The sequence below is a fragment of the Cygnus atratus genome, chromosome 19 (assembly GCF_013377495.2).
Source record: "Cygnus atratus isolate AKBS03 ecotype Queensland, Australia chromosome 19, CAtr_DNAZoo_HiC_assembly, whole genome shotgun sequence".
Taxonomy (NCBI): domain Eukaryota; kingdom Metazoa; phylum Chordata; class Aves; order Anseriformes; family Anatidae; genus Cygnus; species Cygnus atratus.
Window position 1 is genome coordinate 2696493 of NC_066380.1, and position 10798 is coordinate 2707290.

The following is a 10798-nucleotide window of genomic DNA, read 5'->3' on the forward strand; positions in this document are numbered from 1 at the left end:
TTCAAAGGTACGTGTGTGCCTCTTCCCGTGTGTGTCTGTCACAATTCTAGCACATCTGTCCAGCTAATCTTTCAGCTGGAGGAGCTGCTATGGAAGAGTTAATCTGGAGGATGCACGCATGGGTGGGGTTGTGCTCTCTGTGACTGGTTCCTAATTTAGGGAATTTTTACATTTTTAATGAGCTTGGTGTTACCAGCCCTCTGGTGAATTTGTTCTGAGTTCATGGCTGACCCCATTCTCCAGCATAACGTTACAGCATGGAGATGGTTGTATCAGTGTCTCTCTGATGCTGTGCACGACAAGTACAGGATTGTTTAGCAGGTAAGTCAGATTTCTGGCCCGGAACCTCCCCAGGCTGTTTACCTTATTGAACTATCATGGGAATTGCTGTCTGTTGCCGCTCTAAGATGTTCTGTGGTTTCACTGGTACTGCAAAACAGGCTCTTCAGAAATAGCTCCTTTTCCTTGGATGAATAAATTCCCCTTTGTTACAAAATACTGTGGAAACAGGTGATGCCGAACTCACTTGAATCAGATCAAAATACAGGAAGAGTTGGGGGTTCAAGTAGAGGCCTTCAAATGTCTGGAAAACACACTAGAGACCACATTTCTTGGAATACTTTTTACTTACATGCATGCACTGGTATGTACAGGTGTAAGTAGAATACAAACAATGCTTTTGCTACTGTAACACTACAGCATTTGAGAACTTATTTGCTGTTGAAGAGAAAAAAAAGATAGCTTGAAGAGGAAATTATTACTGAATACGTACAGGGTAAAAGGGCTGGTGGAAGAAAATGCAGGCCTCCTTCACAAAAGTAAAATTTTAATCAGCGAAATGAAGAGCCTGTTTTTTTATTCTATCCAAGTTAAACTGTTTGAATTTATCAATATAGGTCAAAACCTTGCAGGACACCAGACTATAGTATGTTTCCAGTAGCGAGCAGTCTTCCCCATCGTTTGTTTCCTTCCAATCTTTAAATAACTCATCCTCTTTCACATTGGAAGAGGTAAAAATGAATTTATAGCAGCATCGATTGTAGCTGATGTGCTTTTCCCCAGAAAACCGAGAGCTGTGAATGGGAGTGATGCCAGCTTTTTTAGCACAGATTCCGACAAAGATATCAGGGGGCAGTGAAACCGGCACCTCCTTGGCAGCCACGTACACCTTCCGAACGACATCCTGGGACATGACAAACGCTTTCCCATCGCAGTAATCTGGGTAAAACTCCTCCGAGTATCGATGCATGGGAACAAAGCCAGGGCTTTGAGGGGCTCTGTCAGGCACTCTTTGGTGAATGACCCTCCCGGTGTAGACGTCCTCTAGCTGTGTTAAGCTGAGCAGGTATCCAGCCAGACTTGGAATACCGACAAACATTTCTTCATCTGTTTTAAGGATATACCTTGCGTGAGGGCAGAAAGTTACTGTCCACTCCACAATCATCAACGTCTTCTGCGTCTGTGTCTCGGGCGAATCGATGAAGCTGCCTTCAATAATGTCTCTGTGCTTTTGAGACTCTTCATTGATCTCCAGCTGGGCTGCTACTGAAGCCGGCTTTCCTAAAGCAAACAAAGTAAGGACAGCATAACCTCTGGTGTCTGTCACGTTGCCCCACGTCTGCCTGATCACGTTGCGCCTTGTCCTGTTTTCTGGGCTGCTGCAGACAAGAACCAGCAAAAATATCTCTTGGTCTGAGCATGTTGCTGCACTGCTGACGGTGTAAGACTTGGAGAGATTGGCCTTTAGAGGGTCCATATCCAGCTTCCTGGCCTTCTCTCTGATTTCAAGAGTCTTTGCGTCAGTGTAAGAGAGAGGTAATGACCGCAGGAAGTATTCCTCCAGTAAATCTGCTCCAAAAAGCAGCATGTGGAAAAGCAAGACGTTAAACAGAATGAAGCACCACTGGTGAGTCCGGAGCCTGCAGAGCATCAGCTGGGGAAGAAAAGACATGGGCACCGAATGCTCTTGCTACTAGATTGGAAAGGCTTTTATTTTATAACACCATTATAATACATTTTATAATACTTTGAGGCAAAGTGGAATCATGACATTTAGATTTGTACACGTACTAAGCGTACGGCTTTTTACCTCCTAGAAACCCGACCAGCCCTACTTGTGGTGCAGTGAGAGCTCAAGCTGAGAACATTAACATGCTGTAGCTTAAATGGCTCATCTCTGCACATCCACCTGGGGGAATACCAAGGAGTAACTGACTGCTCTAATGCTTTCTGGGTGGTTTTAGCCTGTTACTGAAGGCCTGAGCTCCTAGTGAGGACCTGTAAGGACAGTATACTTCCTCAGAGGAGAGCCTTGGTGCTCGGTCTGACAATGCCTTGTGAGACCTGGCAGGGTAAGAGGGGAAAGGGGAAGCTGTGGCCCCGTAGCGCTGAAGCAGGACTGAGCCCATCTCTACCCAGGACCGACCCCCGGCCCTCCCACTTGTTGGGTGCTGCTGGTTCAGCTGAGCCCCCTCTCACCGGCCCCAAGGAGGGGTTTTGCTGAGGCCCCTGCAATGCTGGGCTCCAGCTCAGCCTCGTGCCATTGTGCACGGCTGTACCCCGCACAAGGACAGGACTGTGTTTTTGCTGCTCCCCTTCCCCTAACACAAATGGCAACTGCGAGCCCAACCTCATGGAGAGGAGGGAGCCCAGAGCAGACGCCCAGTAGATGCTTTGCAGTGAGGGTGTGCCCGAGCCCCAGCACCCACCTGCATGGCCGTGGGGAGCCCTGCGTGTGGTGGGCTCCGCGTTCCCCTCGGAGGCAGCTTCTTCCCAGCAGCGGCTCGGCAGCAGCGCGTATCTGGGGCTGCAGGATTGAGTTACTGCCCAAACCCGCACACGGCGGCTTCCACCTCGCCTGCCTGCGGGGAGGAAAGATGATCCTGGGGGCGATCGTGTTGCAGCTGCATGAAGCACAAAGCAAGCGAAGCTCTAGCTGTTCCCTTATTAATTCCCAACATTTAGCTGGGGCTTGCAGTAAAATCTGAGGAGTAATGAATTGAAGCCACTGCTGGGGCCACCTTGGCAAAAGAGGTCCCTTGGTTGTGTTGAGCTGCGTTAGGTCTGGCGGTTGGTTGCTGTTTTCCTGGGTTTTTGTTTTTCACAGCTGGGCTGTGTTTCTGTTGGTTCCTCACCCCCGTGCCGGGTGCTCTGCCCCTCCCCAGGCAGAGATTTGGCGCACAAATCTGCTGTAAGATGAGGTTGGTCTACCCTGGAGCTGGGAGCACCCTGTTGGTGGTGGGGTGACCATGCAGGTGGCTCAAAGGGCTCCCTGTGGGCATGGGGGTTGCCCTGGGCACATCGGGGTTTGTGTGCTACTGGCCAGGTTTTGCAGTGTCCTGGGGGCAGTCTGAGAGGGGTGGGGGAAAGAGATTTTCCCTGTGCTGGGGTTCTCCAGGCCAGGTGTCTCACTTTGATCTCAGGAGCCAGGGAAGTGCAGGGAACCATTTGATGCCAGCTGTTTTCAGTGGGTCCCGTGGAGCAAGGCACGAAGCAGGAGCTGTGCACGAGAAGCTGATGGTGTGCAGCTGGGGACATGTCTTGGGGGCCCATGGCTTGGAGACTGGGGATGTTTTGGTGTCCCCCATCCTCCTTCCTCCTCCAGCACCCATTTACAAGACTGGGAGCATGAACCCTGGCAAGATGACTGCACTGTCTGGTCCTTTGCTCTCTGCCCACCCCTATTTCACCCCTGGTTCACCTGACTGCAGGTATTTGTGCTTTGGTGGTGGCTGCACGTCCCAGTACAGAGCTGTGATGACCACCCCCAGAGGGACCTCGGGTGGCGGCCTCGGCCGTCCTGCAGCCTCTGCATGTTGACGTTGGCTCGGCCACAGCCTGCGCTGGGGCCTACTGGGTTGGGAGCCGCAGGGGACTGGAAGTGCTGGTGTGGAAGGTGCCAAAGACACCACGAACAGGACGGAGGTGTCAGCGGGGGGAATTGATTTTGGCAGCAGCTCTGTGAGGCCTGGTACCCGCAGAGCACTGAGGGGTGCACGGGGCGGGAGGGTCCCCAGCAGCTGCGTGGGGAGGGCTGGGGGGGAGCAGGCAGATGGCAGCCTCAGCACTGGAGCGGAAAGATCATTATTTTTTAATTTTAAAGAGATTTCTCACAGTCAAGGGTGTGTTTCTGTTAGTGCATCCCAGGTTGAAGGGGTGTAAGGAGGGTGTGCTGCTGCTGTGCTTGTTTGCAGCCATGTGCCCTGTGAGGCCCAGGGCGCGCTGCTCCGACCCTCACACCATCCCTAAAACATCCCTGAGGGAGCCAGCACCAGCCAAATGTCCCTGGGAGGGGGAGAAGACTGTGGACTTCCTGCTTGGGTGACTAAGGGCTTCCCACTCCACCCCTCCAGCTGCTGCTGGCATCAAAATTTTCTCTGTGGGCAAGGACAATCTCGTCTTCTTGGGCAGCTGATGCAGCCATAGCAGGGAGGTGCATTGTGCCCCTCTGAAAAACTGCCCAAACACAGCACACATGCTCCAACCAGAGCTTTAGGATCTCCAAAAACTGGAAACCCTCCTTTCATGTAGCCTGTGTGTCAGCTGGGCTACAGCTTTGTCTGGATGAGCTTCGAAATCACTGTAGTCCTCTGAGAAGTTGTGCTTTGAAGCTTGGCAAGCTGTCAGCAGGGGAAGTGTCAGTTAAATGTGTTCTCTGAAATAAAAAGCTAATAACGAAATATTTTTCATGTATAATAATATAGCACTGTAGCCCCAGATACACATTCTGAGAAAAAATTCCTCCTTTGAAGATGCTCTGTCTCCAGCTAAACTATTTAATAAGTAAATAATACCAGTATTTGAAACCACTTCCATTAAAAATATTGGCCTTCCCAATTGTGCGTTTTTAAAATAACAATAAGACCCACATGTGTATCAGCCCTGTTGCAATTTCACACAGCGTGATGCTTGCAGTATATCTGAAGTCATTTCTTTTGCATGGCTTTGTGGTGGCAGCAGTAATCTCAAATAGTCACGTACGCATATGCATACAAAATATATGCATATGTATACAAAATATACATGTATTTACATTATCCAACAAAAGCTGTTCCCTGAGGTTCAGCTGATAAATTTTATCTGCAGAGCTTGGTGGGGTCACACTGGGAGAGGTCTGAGGACAAGCGGTGAGTGCTGGGGGGGTCACATAACTGGTCTGGGTGCCATGAGCACCGTCAGCTTCACAGGGTTTGCTGGGCAAAAATCAACGCATCGCCTTTAAAAAACTCAGGGTCTGTAACATATGGTGTTTTAATACACAGCGGTTTCTTTATCAGCCTATCTTGCTTTCAAGGTTGCCGAAGTCAGACATGTTCAGGGAAAACCTTGCTCCCTGTGAGATTCATGAGCTTGCAGAAGAAGAGGGAATTCAGGATCCCTGGAGGGGCTGAGCTCAGGTTGGTCTGGGTAAAATTTGTTCCTGCGTCTTCACTTAAACCCTAGGAAATCTGGTGGGTGTGAATTATGGAAATGTCCAGGAAAATGGGTTTTCCTGAGGCATGGGGTTGTAGCTTGTTTCATGTAAGAGATTTTCATGTTTTCCTTATTTTATATCCAAGCAAACCTCGTAACAGGAGCAGGGATGCACTGACAGCACTGTAGACAACTTGACCTATCATCTGAACGGGAAGCATTTAGAGCAAAGGATGGCTGGGATTTGGATTTGATGCTTGGAGAGGAAGGGACCCCGGGCTCCCGAGATATTGGGAGGTCAGAGCCCAATGCGTGCCGGTCCTTGTCCCGCTGCAGGGTGCCCGGTGTGACGTGCTGCAGGGAGTGGCCGTGCCCAAAGATTCCTGAAACATCTTTCTGAGTCTCCTGGCTTCCCTCCTGGTGCTTGAACATTTGGGAAGGGGGAGCAAAGCCTATGTTGTTTCTTCTCTGCCTGAGTCTGCTTCTTGAGCATGCAAAGGCTTTGGATGACGCACAGTTCTCGAGTGGTGGTGCAGGCGAGGGAGGGCGGACAGAGATTTTTTTTGGGGGAAAATCAATGAAAACTGGATTTCAGACACACATTTGCTCAAATATAGGAGCCCAGGCTCTGTCTGCCACATGCCCCCATGTAGTCACACTGTGCCATGTGCTGTCCTTCCCTGCAGAGCCATCATCCCACCTGCCATCCACCCAAAACCTTCCCGAAAACCGATTTGATTCATACAGGCAGGCTTTAAGCCCTTCACTTGGCTGGTCTGGCTCCAGAGGCATGCCAGATCCTGTGTGCGTGAGCCATGTGTAGGCAGGCTGTTCTTCTCAGCCTCTTTCTGCAATTTCTCAGGGAACCAGGAGTTTCTGCCCTGTCTTCCCCTGCTCTAGTGCAGGGTGCTAAGGAGAGGGGACAAGGATGTCTGTGCCTGGAGGGGCTGCCAGGAGCCACCTTCACCTGAGCCTGTCCTCTGCTTGCTGCTGAGCCAGGGTTTCCATCTGCTTTCTGGTGCCCAGGTTAACGTCCCATGCGCTGCGGGTGGCACCAGTTCCTCTTGGGCTAAAATTAATAGAATAAAGAGGGAAAAATCCAAAGCTTCCATGTGTAATGCAATGAGGAGCTGGGAGCGAGGTCCCATGTGTGTGTTTGTGGCCAGGAGAGAGAAGGATGTGGCCCTTGCCCGGGGTGATGCTGAGCCCCCAGTGACAGCAGTTTGGGGCACCCAGGGCAGGACCCGCTCCCCTTGCTGGGGCAATTGCCCTGAGGTGGTGTCCAGCCAATTTCTTGCTTTTGCTGTGTTTCACCAGTGCACGCAGAGCAGATAGCGCAAGGGGCTGGAAAGGGACATGTCTGGTTTTTAATAACAGCATCAGTTGCAATAAATAACGGAAGACAATTGTTTTGGTCTTAGTCACCTAACAGCAATGTTTTTGCTTAAAGATATGATTCGGATCCTGCAAGCAATTCTTCACCCTAAATTCTCCATGAAGCTTGGGAGGTGATGGAAGAGAAGGTTTATAGAAATACTCTTACACAGCGTGTATTTCATTTGTTTTTTGATATTTAATGTTCCTTAGGGTGTTAAATGGAGGTAGAAAACTTAAAAACAAAACAACAAACTGGAGTGCTGACATATTAGACAAATAGATTGGCCACTCCTGGCGTACAAATGAGGGTGTCTTTTCTTCCTATGTAATGGCTCAGTTGTCTGCATTAAAAACATGTTTTATAGCCAAGTTCCTAGCATTCATTCTTTCTTTGCATACATCAGTCTTGGAATTACAGAGCTCCATCTTTTTGTATGTGTATGTTTGATTATTACTTTTTGAGTTTAATGACAGCTTTGACAACCAGCTACCACTATATTCTTTGATAAAGACAGCTCAAACCCTCTGTGCATTCTCTAAGTGCTACAGTCGGCATCAGAAATACAGAGCTAAATATAAGCTGGATCGAGAGAGCATTAGCTTGTGAAAAATGTTGAACTGGGGGCTGCAGGGCTCCCAGCCCCTTGGCTGCGTTGGTTGTCTCTCTGCCAAGATGTCAACTTGGCAGAAAAGTCACCTATTTTGCTGTAGACCAGAAGTTTTCCGCTTGTTGCTGATTTTCACAGCACGCCACGCAGGTTACGCCTTCCTCTTCCATTCCCTGAAGTTAGACGCGTGCTGTATTTGTCCCTGGTGAATCCAGGTTTCATGTGAAATTTGTATGAGATGTGGAACATCTGAAACATTTGGAGCCTTGAATGAAGCTTGGCTTTGACTGAGTTCGGCCCACGCTCTGACAGTGTTTGCAGTGAGGAACAAGCTGGGCTGCGTGGTCCGTGTCTGCGCGGCTGCTCTGCAGCTGCAGCGGCGCTGGCGGTGTCGGGGCCTTCCTTCGTTCCGTGTGTGCTGTACCCAAAAATGCAAAGTGAGGGGGCTGAACGCAGGCTCCTGGGGCTCAGGCCATGCACCAGTGCTTCCTCTCCATATCCTGCAGTGCCTGCGTGGTGCTGGACGGCACCTGCTGCGTGGAACTGGGGGTGCCCCAGGGCTGGGGCTGGGGCTGGGGCTGCAGCCCCCCAGCCGTGGCCAAGTGCCCTCAGGGCAGGGGTTATCAGGGAGTTTGGGCACATCAGGACACCCTCTGACAAGATATTTATTTGGCTCCGGAGCACCGAGGCATGCCGGACTTTGTTAATTCATTCCTCAGAAAATGACTTTCTCTCCTTCGTGCCTCTGACTCATCCCCGCCGCCGCCTCCCACAGACTTATTTATTGCTCCTCCAGACACAAAGCGCCAGAGCTGGGCCCCTCCCTGGGCAGCCAGACCGGGGGGGCTGTGCCCCCCTGTGCCCCCCTGTGCTCTGGGGAGGGGATGCCATGGAGGGGCTGAGTGTCTGCGATCCTTTAATGAGCAATCGTGGTGGTGTCATCCACGGCTGCTGGGAAGGTGCAAGCTTTATCCCAGGGCATTGCGAGCTGGGAGCTGAATGTGTTTCCACAGATAAGTGAATCTTACTGCCATTAACCTCAGAGAAGTGCTGGCAGAAGGGAAGAGCAGCATCCCTGTGGCACTGCTGAGAACTGGGGAGCCGAGAGCCACAAACGCTGCCCAGCGGCGGGGGAAAGGCTGCAGGGAGGAGCGGGAGCGCTCAGCGGCACGCAGCCTGCCTCGCTTTCCACAACGCAAAGGAAGAGGTGCTCCGTGTGGCAGTGTGGCTTCAGGGGAGAAAAAGGGGTGAAGGCAGGCTCCTGAGGCCGTGGGAAGACGCAGGATTGTAAGGTCTGGGAGCCGCGGTCAGACACATCCTGGTCCGGAGGAGGGGGGGGGCTGAGTGTGGAGCGTGGCGGTGTGTGGGTGCGCCGAGGGAGAGGGATGCTGGTGGTCCCAGCACCCACAGACACCCTCCTGAAGGCTGAATGTCTCACCAGGCATGGTGCTGCACCTCGATGCCCTTGGGGTTCAGCTCAGTGAGCTCCGGCCCAGTCCTCTCACACGGAGAGCGAAGGGGTCCCTGCGCCCACCGGGTCGGAGTTTCCCATGCAGTGGCCGCAGCATCCCCAGGCCCGGGAGCACGGGTGAGGGCAGCTGGTGCCTGTTCGTGGGGATGGCTGCCGTTCGTTGTGCCAACCGTAATTAAAACATCCGTACAAAGTGGGGCAACCTTATAGCTGAAAGCAATCCGTGCCTGAGCGAGGAGAGCTTCCCGGTAGCTGTTTGCTTCCTCTGTGTGCCCAGACAGCCCCAGCGCCCCATTAATGTGCACAGACACCGCCGAGACGTGACTCCTGGCCTGGAGCTCACAAACAGCTTCAGGCTGGGGCAGGACATCTTCTCCCTCTCCTACCACCAGCCTGGCTGTCCCCGCTGCCCACACCTCATCTGGACAGCCTGGGCTCAGCACCCAGGCTGCTGCCTCTGCCCTTGGTTCAGGCCAGGAGCACGAAGTCCTTCTCTCCCCCTCTCCCTTCAGATTGCGCATGTGTGTGGTTGGTGCTGACCGTACGTGCCCCCGGGAGGGTTTTCTTCCTTTAAACTCCTGTGTTGGAAACAATGGGGGCAGTATTTTGTTTTTATTCCTTTAACTCCAGGCTGAGAAATGATTTGTTCTGGAGGTTCCCCTTGCACCCCCTCAACAGGAGAAGGAGCCAGGAGTGGTGGTGCTGGGGGCAGTGCTGGGACCGGGGGCACCCCAAGCAGCCAGGTGCACCCCAGGGACAGGCAGTGGTAGCAGTGGTGTCCCCCAGCGTGTGGCCTCTGCTCATGGCCACAGCTCCTTGCAGATGTGGCTCTGCACCAGCCTCGCTGCTTGGGCTGCAGCACTCGGGCGGGGATGGGTTTCCTCTTCTGGCTCTTTCTCGTTCATTTTTTTCACTTCTTTTTCCTTACTATCCCCACCCCCACCGTAACGTTTTAAATAATTCCTCCTCCACACCTGTGTTATCACCTCGCATGTCAATACACTGCTGTGCCACCCGCCCCCTCTCCTCGCAGAGCTGCACGTTAACATTTTGCACCCGATAATGCGAGGCAATTAGTGAATGAAGAATAACTTTCCTTCTTAAAAGCATGATGGGCCGGGAAGCATCACATGGAAGGATCGCACAGGCAGCATTAATTGCTTTTCTCTCAAATGCCTCCTAGTGTAGGAGAGCCCATATGGAGAGAGAGGAGGAGGACTGCATGCTGCAAGAGAAACAAAGTCTCCGGTCCTGGTGAGATGCGTAAACCCTGAAGTATCTGAGCGGGCTCGCCTGGAGCTGGGGGCTGCAGCGAAGGGGCTCCGTGTGCTGCCACATCACCAGCTGGTGGCTGCCACTCCTTGGGGCACGGCGTGCTCCTGGCCATTGTCACCCTCCCCTGGGTCTGATCTATGTGGCTGTTGGCATTTGGGGTGAGTGCGGGAGGAGGAGCATTGCCAGGCCGCTGATTTTCTTTGCGAGGGTTTATTTTGCAATAAACGATGCTTGGCTGGGGGGGCACCTGGTCACCTCTGCTGCACGGCACACAGCGTTTTGGTCCCACGGCGAGCACCCCAACGCCTGCACTACAGCGTGGGCCCTGGGAGAGAAACAAGGCAAGAAACCAACACGGCTGAGTGCGCCTGGGCTGGGGCAGCGCCGCTCCCCTGCCCACGGGGGTTTGCTCGGCCATGTCGTCGCGTGTGGCACCGCATCACGCGTGGCACCGCATTGCGTGGCACCGCATCACGCGTGGCACCGCATTACGTGGCACCGCATCACGCGTGGCACCGCCTCGCACGGCACCGCATCGCGTGGGGCTGAACGCCCAGGGGACAGAGGGCTCCCCGGGCTCCCCTTAACCCCTTCCCGGCGGCTCCCGGCTCGTTTCCAGGCCCTTCCCCGCCCGGGGGCGGCTCCGTGTTATTGC

The 10798-nt window shown here is 52.9% G+C and overlaps 1 protein-coding gene across 1 annotated transcript; it reads right to left on the bottom strand.

The window, feature by feature from the left end:
• Nucleotides 1-826: 826 nt before the first annotated feature.
• Nucleotides 827-1951, bottom strand: B3GALT9 (beta-1,3-galactosyltransferase 9). Its single transcript, XM_035555363.1, has one exon. It carries the CDS (start codon nt 1949-1951, stop codon nt 827-829), a length of 1125 nt encoding a protein of 374 aa, XP_035411256.1.
• Nucleotides 1952-10798: the final 8847 nt, after the last annotated feature.

What these genes read in the sequence shown, in the direction of transcription:
- B3GALT9 (XM_035555363.1), bottom strand. Translation starts at nt 1,951, where the DNA reads ATGTCTTTTCTTCCCCAGCTGATGCTCTGCAGGCTCCGGACTCACCAG.